This window comes from Rhagoletis pomonella, unplaced genomic scaffold, assembly GCF_013731165.1.
Source record: "Rhagoletis pomonella isolate Grant_MI unplaced genomic scaffold, Rhpom_1.0 Rhpom_scaffold_00002, whole genome shotgun sequence".
NCBI lineage: Eukaryota > Metazoa > Arthropoda > Insecta > Diptera > Tephritidae > Rhagoletis > Rhagoletis pomonella.
The window spans coordinates 103,416,391-103,432,925 of NW_023458556.1; the positions used below are offsets into that span (position 1 = coordinate 103,416,391).

The following is a 16,535-nucleotide window of genomic DNA, read 5'->3' on the forward strand; positions in this document are numbered from 1 at the left end:
TTATTGCACTGCTAGCAGTTGTACTTAAATCAAACTATATAAAATTATACGTCAAATTAAAGGTATTTTTATGGTCTTTCCGATAAATATATTTTTTAATATAGTTAATTACGTATTTTTTTACGAAAAACATACATTTTTATAAAAAAATGCCATAATTTCGTTTTTTTACCTTTTCTCAAAATATGTTTGCATTATATACGTAGATGTTAATATTGAATGAATGGTCCTTCAATTACCTTTCCAACTGTGTCCATGTATTGAAAATCGGTTCAATAGTTTTCAAAATATAAGCTTTTGAAAATGTTGGAAATTCCACGTTTGGCCCCCCCTAGCGCCGCCCCTGTCAATTTACACCAAAAAAAGTTTACAACTAAACTCAGCAAAAAGGGGTACACCACGTCCACATTTTCTTTTTTCTCTATTTCAAGGGTCCCTATTCTTTAGGTATGGCAAAACAAGGTAAATTAGCGTGTGCACTTTATGTTATTAATTGCGTTTGGCGAAAATTGCAGTACTGCCGGGCAAAACCAAGTTAAAATCTTATCATGTCATGAAAGGTGGCAGCGCTTTATTATTATTTTTTTTGTATGGTACGGATTACGGTGGTCTGAAGTTATTCCGTGAGAATTCATAAAATTTGCTTAAAAAGTATATACCATCGTTCTTATAGTAGCCAGTGATTGTAATATTCACCTTATATGCGAAATAAAAACATTTTCGTGCTTTGTGATGATATTGGTTTAAAGAAGTTATGCAAATATTACCATGAAGGTTGATACAAGCAAACTAAAAAAGAGTTCTTCGGAGCTCACTCCTGAATGCAGGTTGCTTATAGATCAGTTAAGCAAGTGTCGTAGTAAGGTTGACCTCTCGCGTTTTCTTGAAACAATAAATGTTTGGACATATGGAAAGTGTGAACTGTATCATTGGACGCATATTTTGGACCGTTTTGACAAAATTTTGGAGGAAGGGGCACGGCAGGTGGATGACAATGAATTCATGTTATACTGCGACCTCAAATTCTCAAAAGAGGTAAATAAAATATACTCAGGAAGCAAAATGGGGAATGTCTAGTTATTGGGTTGGGCTTTAGTATTCAGCCTCACCTTTTGTTTTAAGAAAGCCAGGTGGAATTAACAAATGAAACTTGGTCAGGAGATTAAGGGAGGTATCTTCTAAAACATGTATAACTAAAAAAATGAACAATATAATAGTTTATAAGTTATTTGTCGTTAAAATTTCTTAAGTCGTTCCACTTGATTTCCTTACCAAAGAGTGCATTTGTCACATACTTTCATATATATGATTGCACATAACACTACCTAATAGCTTATACACTTTTATTTTATTTTATCTTGTGTATAAATCACTTCAATCCAACTTTTATTAACTTGTAAATTACATTAAATTGCACCCATATTTACAATAAAGGCGCAGGCCCAATGCAGGCTTGCTCATGATACAAAAAAGAAGGTAGTTAATTGTCATTGTTTTTGTAAAAAATACTGTGGTCAGGGTAGCCGGAGTTGGACTGATGAGGATTATTTTTTCTAAGCGCTGCTGAAAGCCTACAACGTGGAAAGGTATTTTGCGCAAAAATCCTGTGGTTGGCGTAAACCGAGTTTACATGCTCTCTGTCAATGTAATGTGTAATTTTACCCCATTTTTCAATGGGCCCCCCCTCCGTCTCCACTCCCACCCGAAAGCCATTGCACAAATAACCGAACATTTCCCCTTTTGTTTTTGAAAGGGAAGAGGTCTCATGCTCAATAAGTTGATAATTGTGTTTCTAGCATTTATACTAACAATAAATCATCATTTTTGTTTCACAATATTGAACAGTAAAATATATTTATTTTTACCCAAAGATAATACTCACTTCTCTGAAAGTCATGAGGCCTATCGTCGCCTGGGTAAAAGATTGTTGTTGTTGTTGTAGCAGCATACAAATTCCCCAAAGACTTTTTGGGGAGTGTTGCTGGAGTGACAGTCCTTGGCCAGATATAAATCTGGGTCGTTCCGGTAAAAGATTGTCGTATGTTACTTTCGGTAGGTTGTGGGAAATTGCGATTGAAGTTTGGAATGCAATTTCTCAAAAACGCGAAGATAGATTTTCTCCAAAGTCTCTGAAAATGTTACTAGTTCACAAAATTCTTAAATTATTTAATTTTTAATGTTAATTGTTAATTAGTTTTGCGTTTAGGAAGGATTTTCTTTAGTAAAATTTTGTCTTAAGCGTCATTTGTCTACAATTTGGCAGCCACTTTGTATGAAATACGACAAAATGTGATCAAAATTTCTACCAAATTAACGACACGTTTTACTCAATATCTCGGAAACTAAAGGCGATATCCACAAATGCAGAACGCCATTTTTAAGATATTGATTAGTTTAATATGGCTGCATCACTAACTAAATTATCGAATAAATTAATAGTGAATATCTCGGAAACTAAAGGTATACTCCAAAAACTGATAACACCAATCGAAAGACCTTATTTAAAAATATATAACTGCATCTAGAACTAAAAATCGTCAAAATGGCGCTTACGACAATCTTTTACCCAGGCGACGCTATAGGTTCCAAAGTAAATTCCGTTTTCAATTTACTTGAAAGACTTAGACAAAGACAATATTTTCAGTGTCTCAATTATATCAGAAACAATCGCATCCGATATAGAAAACTGTAATAGTCCTGGCTAGCTATATTGTGTAATAATCAGATGGCATAATGGCACTAAAAAAAATTTAAAACATGTTCACTACAATTTTATTAATGTAAAAATAAAGATTTCGGAAAGTTGTTATCGAATTTAATGTAAAATTTGAACGTTTTTAAGATAAGATATTAATTATTTTTAAAAGGTAAATGTTAATACACCTATTTTATTTATATTACCAAATTTAGGATATAAAATCCCTTCCACCAAAAAACTTAAATTGGGCAACGCCGCTTCGAATGTTTTACGATTGAGCAATTGTCAAAAATCTCCTTTTTAATCAAAAAGTTGTTTATTGAAACTACCTGGAAACTACCTTTTTTTTGTATCATGGCGGCTGTCAAAGTAACCAGATGTCTGGTTGAAAAGTCAATGTCTGTTCCCATAACACAAATAATTATTTTCTTAGAAAACTGCAGAAAATGTATCAAAAACATTCATACATATTTATTTTTAAATCGTTCTACAAAACAGAATTGACATCAGGTTACTTTCTGGGTATCTGACTGGTCACAACCAATTGCGGTTCCATTTACACCGAATAGGGGCGATCACAGAGCCGGAATGCCGGCTATGCCTCGAGGCCGATGAAACTTCGAAGCATATTCTCTGTAACTGTCCGGCTTTAGCCAGACAAAGACTGATTTACTTTAAATCTTCGTTGGTCGAACCCTTTGTTATAAGGAATTCATCTACCAAGGCCCTTTTAGGATTCATAAGGGAAGCCGAAGGTATCTTGGCCACATTGGATTAGGGACTCCTTTATAGAGATACAAAAGATCTTTTAGGTCGCGGTGTCTCTGTTCTATTACACCCAGTAAATTAACTAACTAACTAACTAACATTTTTAAATTAATGCGAAATGATGTTTGCATTTAAAAGAAATGGTAATAATGATACATAGATATGTATATCTACATTTACTAAAAAACTATAACTTAAAAGACCGATTTACTTGAAGAAAAGAGCTATAAGAAGCTTTTTCCTCGTGTAAAATTTGTATAAGTGGGCTTTGCAATTTTTCACTATAAGATAAGGAACACATCAAGATAACTACCCGTTCAGCTATGGGAAAACTAAAAATGCAGACCGATAGTACTTTTTACGCTGATATCAACTATATAAATATTATTTGCCGCAATTAAAAAGTAAAGAAGATATAAAAGGTTAAAGAAAATTTTTGTGATATTTTAAAATATTAATATTTTCTAAAGTACGTAACCGATTAAAAAAGTAATAATATCAAAATAAAGACCATTAATCTATCTTTAAGTTGATATATGAAATATAATTTGCTTGCTTATATATTTAAGCCAAAAATATTAAAAAAAAAATAAAATGTTATAATTTTTTCTTAAAATAACCATTTTTAGAAAAAAGTGCATAATCAGTGCTAAAGACATATATATTTGTTGTTTCGGCGATCTAACCCCGTTTAGGTCGGCGAAGTATCTCAGAAGTTGCTCGTCCATAGGGCTAGATTCGCTACGTATTCTTCTACTCAGGGCTGGCATCGAGTCAAACCCATGGCCAGAAATCTACACCTGCTGTGTATGCCAGAGACGACTACACCACAACTCCACCTCAGTCAAGTGTAATGCCTGCGAGGGGTGGAGTCACCTTAGAGTCTGCTCAGGACTACAATCACATCGGCAGTGGACCATGTCGTACGTGGCTCTCTGCTGCTCAAACAGAGCAGCCTCCACGGCTAACCTCAGTCCACCTGAGCAGCCTCACACAGTCACCACAGCACAACAACACAATAACACCACAGACCATACCACAGCCACGACAGACCACAGAACACACATAACCGCACCACTACCCACCAACAACACCTGGTTCCACCTACAATCTGCACGGTATGTCAGACCAGGATATTCCGTAATGTGACATCAGTCAAGTGCAACACCTGCCTTGGCTGGTGCCACTTTAGGGCATGCTCAGGTCTGCGTACCACGCGAGATTGGACGAGGAACTTCGAAGGCCCGTGTTGCGCTGGTCGGTCGCAGACCTCAACTGCGACGCCTCCCGCCGCCACCACGGGGCGGCAACCATCACAGCAGCGCACACAGCCACCGGCGGTAAGAACACACACATCCCTTACACCCCACATCACGACACGTCTCCCGACAGCACTTGGGGAGCCGACAAAGAAACCCTGCTCACCACGTATAAAGCAATAGGCCGGTCGGTGGCAAACTACGCAGCGCCAGAGTGGACGGCGGGTACCAGCGATACGCAGTGGAGAAACTTACAAACATGCCAGAATGCAGCTCTACGCACGGCTACAGGTTGCCATCTCATGTCGTCCGAGGAACACCTCCACCAAGAAAGCCAGATGCTGGCGGTGAAAGAGCACAACACGTTGCTATCGAAGCAGTTCCTCGTGGGATGTTACCGTGGAAATCACCCCAATAACGCCCTGCTACGAAATGAACCGCCTCTCCGACATGTCAGACGTCACCTGCACGACTGGAAATCCGACGTCGAGCCGTGCGTAGACCACCCATTCGACGCACAGAAATACAGAGCGGCGCTTAACCACCTACACACCGATGCAGTCAGGTCGAGTCTCAGCACCAGAAACGACAACATCGTTCTAGGTGGTCGACCGCCCATCAACATCGACGAAGCCGAACTGCCAAGAGAGACCAGGTGCACCCTAGCACAGCTATCTCTCCCGGCTGAACCCAGAAGTGGCAGACACATGCCCTGCATGCGGGCAAGGTCCACACAACACCCAACACCTCTTCGCATGCGCCTCTAACCCCACGACCCTGACACCAGAAGCACTATGGACCGCTCCTATAGACGCTACCCGCTTTCTCGGCCTCAGGCTTGTCGAGTCAGAGGACGAAGACGACCCTTGACGAAACCCCGGGGGGTTGAGTACTGCTGCTACACCAAAAACAACACGTCTCCCGAACCACATGAAGCTCCTTCAATTTAACTGCAACGGGCTACAGAGCAAGATTGAGGAGATAACCGTCTTCGCCGACCTAAACGGGGTTAGGTCGCCGAAACAACAGCCCTTGGTCGGGTGAAACCCGAGTCATTCCGGTACGTAGAACCGTCTTCATGTGTCGGCATGGTATATTAATAGCTGCGGTCCAAGAGACGAAGTTGCACAGCAATTCAACTCTGTTGAATTGCGCCGGGTACAACGTGCACCGTCGAGATCGCGAGCGAGATAATGGTGGTGGCTTAGCGTTCATCACGCACCACACCGTGCAGTATCGTCTTATCGAAGCAGACATCGACCGCAGGGATACCACCCTAGAATGTCAGGGCATCGCTATCCGGTCAGGCGATGTCGAGCTCGAAATATTTAATATATACATACCCCCTGTCACCTGCTGCCCGGCAGGATATCACCCTGATATAGGTGCGCTCCTCAGAGGTGAAAACCGTATGGTAGTAGGTGACTTTAATGCGCCCACGATCTTTGGCATTCAAGCCTGTCAAACGATCGTAGGGGAACAGACTTGGCTGAGCAGATAGACGATTCGACATTCTGCACAATGAACGACGACGCACCCACCAGGATTATGGGTAACTGCAGTAGCTCGCCAGACATCACAATAGTCAGCGCTGGTCTGATAAACAGCATAACGTGGCGACCTATGCTGACGCTAGCATCAGACCATCTACCCATAGTCATCTCGATTGATAAACCAACCGACTTTGCCTCCGCCAAACACCGGACCTATATCAACTTTTCCAAAGCTGATTGGAAAGGTTACGCGGAGTTTACCGAAAACACCTTCGCAGCGCTCCCCACACCAACCGACGTCCATCTCGGTGAACGTAAGTTCCGCAGGGCTATCACTGCTGCTGCAGCTCGCTTCATACCGGCAGGACGTATATCGGACCCACGTCCAAACTTCCCTGCCGAAGCGGCTGTTCTAGCTGATGAGCGTGATAGCCTTCGTCAGGCCGATCCCGGAGATCCCCGTATCAGGGATCTCAACGCGGAGATTCGGCAACTTGTAAACGAACATAAGCGGAAGAAGTGGGAGGAGCACCTGAAGACCTGTAACTTCACCTCTGGTGTGAGCAAGCTTTGGTCAACCGTGAGGTCATTGTCTAATCCGACGAAGCACGACGACAGAGTCGAAATTTCCTTCGGCGACCATGCTTCGTCGGACCCGGAGCGATGCGCGAGCTATTTCAGCCGGCAGTTCATACTGCATCCTCCGGTAGACAAAGCCAAGCGTCGAGTGACCAGAAGGCTGCACAAACTGCCAACAACTTGTGCCCCCCTTGCTTTCACTTGCGGTGAAGTTCAGGTGGCCATCGGGAAGGCGAAAGCCTCCAAAGCCATGGGTCCCGACGGAATATGCATGCTGATGCTGAAAAAATTTGGGTCCTGCGGGGGTAGCGTACCTAACGGAGGTCCTCAACCTGTCCTTGGCCACTCTCATCATCCCAGACATCTGGAAGGTGGGGAGAGTGGTCCCACTGCTCAAACCGGGGAAACCCGCCAACAAAGGAGATTCGTATCGTCCGATTACACTCCTTTCCCCGGTAGCGAAGACACTCGAGGTCTTGCTACTCCCGTACTTCACAAACCACCTGACCCCAGCGAAGCATCAGCATGGTTTCCGTAAAGTGCACAGTACAACAACAGCACTTAACGCCATAAACACTCAGATAACTCGTGGCCTTAACCGCAACCGTCCCTGTGAGAGAACGATTCTAGTAGCGTTGGACTTGTCAAAGGCGTTTGACACCGTCTGCCATTCCACGCTGCTAGAAGATATAGAGGCCTCCTCTCTCCCACAGAGGCTCAAACGGTGGTCGGCAAATTATCTGAGTGGTCGACATTCGTCGGTAATATTTAGAGACAAAACGAGTAAGCAGCGAAAAATAAAACAGGGGGTTCCTCAGGGTGGTGTCCTTTCCCCGCTACTGTTTAACTTTTATATTTCAAAGCTCCCTCAACCACCAGAGGGAGTCTCGATTGTCTCTTATGCCGACGACTGCTCGATCATGGCGACTGGGCATGGAATTGATGACCTGTGTTTGAAAGTAAACGGCTATCTCTCCGAACTTTCTCGCTTCTTCACTGCAAAGTGTCTAGCCCTCTCCCCTACGAAATCCTCCGCGACCCTGTTCACAACCTGGACGAAGGAGGTCAGGCTACCGCTGGGGATTCACGTCGATGACACACCAATTCCGACGGTGAATAACCCCAAAATACTCGGAGTAACATTCGACAGCCTGCTCTCCTTCTCTGCGCACTCAACCGCTATTGTCAATAAAGTACAGAGCCGCAACAAGGTCCTCAAATCGCTAGCCGGCAGTACTTGGGGCAAAGACAAAGAAACGTTGCTGGCAACATACAAGGCAATAGGCCGGCCGGTTTTGAACTACGCAGCGCCAGTGTGGTCGCCTGGGACTAGTAGGACGCAGTGGACGAAGCTACAGACGGCACAAAATACGGCACTTAGGACAGCGACGGGATGCCTCCTGATGTCGCCTGAACACCATTTGCACGGCGAGGCACAAATGCTCCCAGTCAAGGAGCATAATATAATGCTCTGCAAGCAGTTCCTGATAGGGAGCCACAGAAGTGGCCACCCAAGCAGACAGCTGCTTGCAGAGGAGCCCTCGCCTAGGCACGTCAGGAGGCATCTATATGAACTGACGGACGAAGTCCACAGGTTCATTAAGCAACCTCTGGACCCGACAGCGTACAGACAGGCCCTGAACGGCATTCACAGGGACTCAGTCTCGAGTTATGTAGACTCTAGACCTGTGAATGCCGTTCTAGGCATACCACCCCGGACATAGACGAGACAGAGCTTCATCTGCCTCGGGAGACACGCACTACACTCGCTCAACTTCGCTCCGGCTACTGCAGCAGGTTAAACTCCTACCTGAGTAGGTTGAATGAGGATGTGCCGAACAAATGTCCGGCATGCGGAGAGACCCCACATGACTCGAACCATCTCTTCGCATGCCCGGAAAACCCGACAACCCGAACGGCCCTGTCCCTGTGGACAGATCCCACAGAAGCTGCACGCTTCCTAGGGTTGCCGTTAGTGGAACTTGACGACAACGACTGAGATACCAACCGATCTGGGCGGGGTTGTTGTAGCCGCTACAACAACAACAACAACAGATAACCGTCTTCATGTGTCGGCATGGTAAATTGATAGCTGCGGTCCAAGAGACGAAGTTGCACAGCAATTCAACTTTGTTGAATTGTGCCGGGTACAACGTGCACCGTCGAGATCGCGAGCGAGATAATGGTGGTGGCTTAGCGTTCATCACGCACCACACCGTGCAGTATCGTCTTATCGAAGCAGACATCGACCGCGGAGATACCACCCTTGAATGTCAGGGCATTGCTATCCGGTCAGGCGATGTTGAGCTCGAAATATTTAACATATACATACCCCCTGTCACCTGCTGCCCGGCAGGGATATCACCCTGATATAGGTGCGCTCCTCAGAGGTGAAAACCGTTTGGTAGTAGGTGACTTTAATGCGCACCACGATCTTTGGCACTCAAGCCTGTCAAACGATCGTAGAGGAACAGACATGGCTGAGCAGATAGACTGTTCGACAATCTGCACAATGAACGACGACGCACCCACCAGGATTATGGGTAACTGCAGCAGCTCGCCAAACATCACCATAGTCAGCGCTGGTCTGTTAAACAGCATAACATGGCGACCTATGCTGACTTTAGCATCAGACCATCTACCCATAGATGTTGTTGTTGTAGCGGCTACAACAACCCCGCCCAGGACGGTTGGTATCTCAGTCGTTGTCGTCAAGTTCCACTAACGGCAACCCTAGGAAGCGTGCAGCTTCTGTGGGGTTTGTCCACAGGGACAAGGCCGTTATACTATGTCTCCATTGTGAGATTTAATGAAGATTTAGCCCTCTGACGAGATTTGACGTTAATCTTTTGAGATTTACCATATAAAATTAAATCTCGAAAGGCAGTAGATTTAAGTTAAATCTTCGTTAAATCTTCAATAATATTGATCAATAAGTATAATTTGTTGGAGTGGCAACCACAAATTCACATGCCATAAGTCAAATGACATTTGTGTTTTCAATATACAGTTGAGGACATTGAAATCTAGCCTATCATAAAAACATGAATTTTCGTATTTTTGTTAGTTTGGGATGAAAATTAGTAATACATATACATAACTTTGGTTGTAGTAAATTAAGAAAATATTATTTTAAAAACTAAAAATTTAGAAGAAATGTTTTATAGTAATATCATGCAGAGTCTTCTCCGCTTTCTATAAGTCATTTACGCGCTGCGACAAAAAATTTATAAATTTCGTTAATGGTTCTGCTTCGATAACATTGCACCGAACATCCTCTAGAACTCAGTTCGTATTCATGATATGCCAAAGGCCCACGATTGGATTTTCGGTTCCCTCCTAAGAGAGTTCTACAAAAATTTTTCTTTCCGCAAATGTTTTTTACCGTTTTGATAATTTTTCTTAAATTCGGGAAAATGATTCTTTACACTTTCCAAACTATATATTATACATACATATTTACCACGAATAAGAAGCCAATAATATTCAGAATTCATACAATGAAATTCCGCTTGGTACCTTCCTTTTATCTGTCTGTATATCAATGTCCGCAACTGTATTTATAAAATCATACATAAGCAAACGTCAAATATTTAAAAATGTGAACGTCAAACATATCTCGTTGTGGTAATGGAGACGGTTGTGATTTAGCAACTGGATTTATTAAATCTTAATGGATAAATCTCTCAATGGAGACATAGTATTAGGGTTGTCGGGTTTTCCGGGCATGCGAAGAGATGTTTCGAGTCATGTGGGGTCTCTCCGCATGCCGGACACTCATTCGGCACATCCTGATTCAACCTACTCAGGTAGGAGTTCAACCTGCTGCAGTAGCCGGAGCGAAGTTGTGCAAGTGTTGTGCGTGTCTCCCGAGGCAGATGAAGCTCCGTCTCGTCTATGTCCGGGGGTGGTATGCCTAGAATGGCATTCACAGATCTAGAGTCTACATAACTCGAAACTGAGTCCGTGTGAAAGCCGTTCAGGGCCTGTCGGTAAGCTGTCGGGTCCAGAGGTTGCTTAATGAACCTCTGGACTTCGTCCGTCAGTTCATATAGTTGCCTCCTGACGTGCCTAGGCGAGGGCTCCTCTGCAAACAGCTGTCTGATTGGGTGGCCACTTCTGTGGCTCCCGATCAGGAACTTGCAGAGCATTATATTGTGCTCCTTTACAGGGAGCATTTGCGCCTCGCCGTGTAGGTGGTGTTCAGGCGACATCAGGAGGCATCCTGTCGCTGTCCTGAGTGTTCTGTACAGTCTGTAGCTTCGTCCACTGCGTCCTACTAGTCCCTGGCGACCACACTGGCGCTGCGTAGTTCAAAACCGGCCGGCCTATTGCCTTGTATGTTGCCAGCAACGTTTCTTTGTCTTTGCCCCAAGTACTGCCGGCTAGCGACTTGAGGACCTTGTTGCGGCTCTGTACTTTATTGACAATAGCGGTTGAGTGCGCAGAGAAGGAGAGCAGGCTGTCGAATGTTACTCCGAGTATTTTGGGGTTATTCACTGTCGGAATTGGTGTGTCATCGACGTGAATCCCCAGCGGTAGCCTGACACCCTTCGTCCAGGTTGTGAACAGGGTCGCGGAGGATTTCGTAGGGGAGAGGGCTAGACACTTTGCAGTGAAGAAGCGAGAAAGTTCGGAGAGATACCCGTTTACGTTCGAACACAGGTCATCAATTCCATTCCCACACCTTCACTGCGCTTCCCACACCAACCGACGTCCATCTCGGTGAACGTAAGTTCCGCAGGGCTGTCACTGCTGCTGAAGCTCGCTTCATACCGGAAGGATGTATAACGGACCCACGTTCAAACTTCCCTGCCGTAGCGGCTGTTCTAGCCGATGAGCGTGATAGCCTTCGTCAGGCCGATCCCGGAGACCCTCGTATCAGGGATCTCAACGGGGAGATTCGGCAACTAGTAAACGTACATAAGCGGAAGAAGTGGGAAGAGCATCTGAATTCCAGTGACTTCCCACGACAGCCGGTTCTACGTACCGGAATGACTCTGGTTTCACCCGACCAAGGGCTGTTGTTTCGGCGATCTAACCCCGTTTAGGTGGGCGAAGTATCTCAGAAGTTGTCCGTCCATAGGGCTACATTCACTACGTATTCTCCTACTACACCTGCTGTGTATGCCGGAGACGATTACACCACAACTCCACCTCAGTCAAGTGTAATGCCTGCGAGGGGTGGAGTCACCTCAGAGTCTGCTCGGGACTACGGACACATAGACAGTGGACCACGTCGTACGTGGCCCCCTGTTGCTCAAACAGAGCAGCCTCCACGGCTAACCACGGTCCGCCCGAGCAGCCCCACACACTCACACAGCAGGCACACACAGTCACCACAACACAACAACATAATAACACCACAGACTGTACCACAGCCACTACAGACCACATAACACACACAACCGCACCACCACCCACACGCCGCCGCCAACAACTCCTGGTTCCCCCTACAATCTGCACGGTATGTCAGACCAGGATATTCCGTAATGTGACATTAGTCAAGTGCAACACCTGCCTTGGCTGGTGCCACTTTAGGGCATGCTCAGGTCTGCGTACCACGCGAGATTGGACTAGGAACTTCGAGGGCCCGTGTTGCGCTGCTCGGTCGCAGACCCCAATTGCGACGCCCCCCCACCACCACCACAGGGCGGCAATCACCTCAGCAGCGCACACAGCCAACGGCGGCAAGAACATACACTTCACTTACACCCCACATCACGACACGTCTCCCGAACCACATGAAGCTCCTTCAATTCAACTGCAACGGGCTACAGAGCAAGATTGAGGAGATAACCGTCTTCATGTGTCGGCATGGTATATTGATAGCTGCGGTCCAAGAGACGAAGTTGCACAGCAATTCAACTTTGTTGAATTGCGCCGGGTACAACGTGCACTGTCGAGATCGCGAGCGAGATAATGGTGGTGGCTTAGCGTTCATCACGCACCACACCGTGCAGTATCGTCTTATCGAAGCAGACATCGACCGCAGGGATACCACCCTAGAATGTCAGGGCATCGCTATCCGGTCAGGCTATGTCGAGCTCGAAATATTTAACATATACATACCCCCTGTCACCTGCTGCCCGGCAGGATATCACCCTGATATAGGTGCGCTCCTCAGAGGTGAAAACCGTATGGTAGTAGGTGACTTTAATGCGCACCACGATCTTTGGCACTCAAGCCTGTCAAACGATCGTAGGGGAACAGACTTGGCTGAGCAGATAGACGGTTCGACATTCTGCACAATGAACGACGACGCACCCACCAGGATTATGGGTAACTGCAGTAGCTCGCCAGACATCACAATAGTCAGCGCTGGTCTGATAAATAGCATAACGTGGCGACCTATGCTGACTCTAGCATCAGACCATCTACCCATAGTCATCTCGATAGATAAACCAACCGACTTTGCCTCCGCCAAACACCGGACCTATATCAACTTTTCTAAAGCTGATTGGAAAGGTTACGCGGAGTTTACCGAAAACACCTTCGCAGCGCTCCCCACACCAACCGACGTCCATCTCGGTGAACGTAAGTTCCGCAGGGCTATCACTGCTGCTGCAGCTCGCTTCATACCGGCAGGATGTATATCGGACCCACGTCCAAACTTCCCTGCCGAAGCGGCTGTTCTAGCCGATGAGCGTGATAGCCTTCGTCAGGCCGATCCCGGAGATCCCTATATCAGGGATCTCAACGCGGAGATTCGGCAACTTGTAAACGTACATAAGCGAAAGAAGTGAGAGGAGCATCTGAAGACTTGTAATTTCACCTCTGGTGTGAGCAAGCTTTGGTCAACCGTGAGGTCATTGTCTAATCCGACGAAGCACGGCGACAGAGTCGAAATTTCCTTCGGCGACCATGCCTCGTCGGACCCGGAGCGATGCGCGAGCTATTTCAGCCGGCAGTTCATACTGCAACCTCCGGTGAACAAAGCCAAGCGTCGAGTGACCAGAAGGCTGCACAAACTGCCAACAACTTGTGCCCCCCTTGCTTTCACTTGCGGTGAAGTTCAGGTGGCCATCGGGAAGGCGAAAGCCTCCAAAGCCATGGGTCCCGACGGAATATGCATGCTGATGCTGAAATATTTGGTTCCTGCGGGGGTAGCGTACCTAACGAAGGTCCTCAACTTATCAATGGCCACTCTCATCATCCCAGACATCTGGAAGGTGGGGAGAGTGGTCCCACTGCTCAAACCGGGGAAACCTGCCAACAAAGGAGATTCGTATCGTCCGATTACACTCCTTTCTCCGGTAGCGAAGACACTCGAGGCCTTGCTACTCCCGTACTTCACAAACCAACTTACCCCAGCGAAGCATCAGCATGGTTTCCGTAAAGTGCACAGTACAACAACAGCACTTAACGCCATAAACACTCAGATAACTCGTGGCATTAACCGTAACCGTCCCTGTGAGAGAACGATTCTAGTAGCGTTGGACTTGTCAAAGGCGTTTGACACCGTCTGCCATTCCACGCTGCTAGAAGATATAGAGGCCTCTTCTCTCCCACAGAGGCTCAAACGGTGGTCGGCAAATTATCTGAGTGGTCGACATTCGTCGGTAATCTTTAGAGACAAAACGAGTAAGCAGCGAAAAATAAAACAGGGGATCCTCAGGGTGGTGTCCTTTCCCAGCTACTGTTTAACTTTTACATTTCAAAGCTCCCTCAACCACCAGAGGGAGTCTCGATTGTCTCTTATGCCGACGATTGCTCGATCATGGCGACTGGGAATGGAATTGATGACCTGTGTTCGAAAGTAAACGGCTATCTCTCCGAACTTTCTCGCTTCTTCACTGCAAAGTGTCTAGCCCTCTCCCCTACGAAATCCTCCGCGACCCAGTTCACAACCTGGACGAAGGAGGTCAGGCTACCGCTGGGGATTCACGTCGATGACGCACCAATTCCGACGGTGAATAACCCCAAAATACTCGGAGTAACATTCGACAGCCTGCTCTCCTTCTCTGCGCACTCAACCGCTATTGTCAATAAAGAACAGAGCCGCAACAAGGTCCTCAAGTCGCGAGCCGGCAGTACTTGGGGCAAAGACAAAGAAACGTTGCTGGCAACATACAAGGCAATAGGCCGGCCGGTTTTGAACTACGCAGCGCCAGTGTGGTCGCCAGGGACTAGTAGAACGCAGTGGACGAAGCTACAGACTGTACAGAACACCGCACTCAGGACAGCGACAGGATGCCTCTTGATGTCGCCTGAACACCACCTGCACGGCGAGGCGCAAATGCTCCCTGTAAAGGAGCATAATATAATGCTCTGCATCAGTTCCTGGTCGGGAGCCACAGAAGTGGCCACCCAAGCAGACAGCTGCTTGCAGAGGAGCCCTCGCCTAGGCACGTCAGGAGGCATCTATATGAACTGACGGACTAAGTCCAGAGGTTCATTAAGCAACCTCTGGACCCGACAGCTTACAGACAGGCCCTGAACGGCATTCACTGGGACTCAGTCTCGAGTTATGTAGACTCTAGACCTGTGAATGCCGTTCTAGGCATACCACCCCCGGACATAGACGAGACGGAGCTTCATCTGCCTCGGGAGACACGCACAACACTCGCACAACTTCGCTCCGGCTACTGCAGCAGGTTGAACTCCTACTTGAGTAGGTTGAATGAGGATGTGCCGAATGAGTGTCCGGCATGCGGAGAGACCCCACATGACTCGAAACATCTCTTCGCATGCCCGGAAAACCCGACAACCCTAACGGCCTTGTCCCTGTGGACAAACCCCACAGAAGCTGCACGCTTCCTAGGGTTGCCGTTAGTGGAACTTGACGACAACGACTGAGATACCAACCGTCCTGGGCGGGGTTGTTGTAGCCGCTACAACAACAACAACAACAACCAGTATCTTCACCTCTGGTGTGAGTAAGCTTTGGTCCAATCCGACGAAGCACGACGAAGCACGACGACAGAGTCGAAATTTCTTTCGGCGACCATGCTTCGTCGGACCCGGAGCGATACGCGAGCTATTTTAGCCTGCAGTTCATACTGCATCCTCCGGTGGACAAAGCCAAGCGTCGAGTGACCAGAAGGCTGCACAAACTGCCAACAACCTGTGCCCCCCTTGGTTTCACTTGCGGTCAAGTTCAGGTGGCCATCGAAAGCCTCCAAAGCCATGGGTCCCGACGGAATATGCATGCTGATGCTGAAAAATGTGGGTCCTGCGGGGGTAGCGTACCTAACGGAGGTTCTCAATTTGTCTATGGCCACTCTCATCATCCCAGAAATCTGGAAGGTGGGGAGAGTGGTCCCACTGCTCAAACCGGGGATACCTGCCAGCAAAGGAGATTCTTATCGGCCGATAACACTCCTTTCCCCGGTAGCGAAGACACTCGAGGCCCTGCTGCTCCCGTATTTCACAAACCACCTGACCCCAGCGAAGCATCAGCATGGTTTCCGTAAAGTGCACAGTACAACAACAGAAATTAACGCCATAAACACTCAGATAACTCGTGGCCTTAACCGAAACCGTCCCTGTGAGAGAACGATTCTAGTAGTGTTGGACTTGTCAAAGGCGTTTGACACCGTCTGCCATTCCACGCTACTAGAAGATATAGAGGCTTCCTCTCTCCCACAGAGGCTCAAACGGTGGTCGGTCAATTATCTGAGTGGTCGACATTCGTCGGTAATGTTTAGAGACAAATCAAGAAAAATAAAACAGGGGGTTCCACAGGGTGGTGTCCTTTCCCCGCTACTGTTTAACTTTTACATTTCAATTATGACA

At 46.8% G+C, this 16,535-nt stretch overlaps 1 protein-coding gene across 3 annotated transcripts in view; it reads left to right on the top strand.

Annotated features, from left to right (window-relative positions):
* Positions 1 to 570: 570 nt before the first annotated feature.
* Positions 571 to 16,535, top strand: part of LOC118734283 (E3 ubiquitin-protein ligase HUWE1) — a 132,071-nt gene continuing 116,106 nt past the window's right edge. For all 3 annotated transcript variants that reach the window (XM_036463994.1, XM_036463995.1, XM_036463996.1), the window contains exon 1: positions 571 to 1,035. In XM_036463994.1, coding sequence (XP_036319887.1) covers positions 769 to 1,035 — 267 coding nt within the window. In that variant the 5' untranslated portion in view covers positions 571 to 768. The remainder of the gene's footprint in view (positions 1,036 to 16,535) is intronic.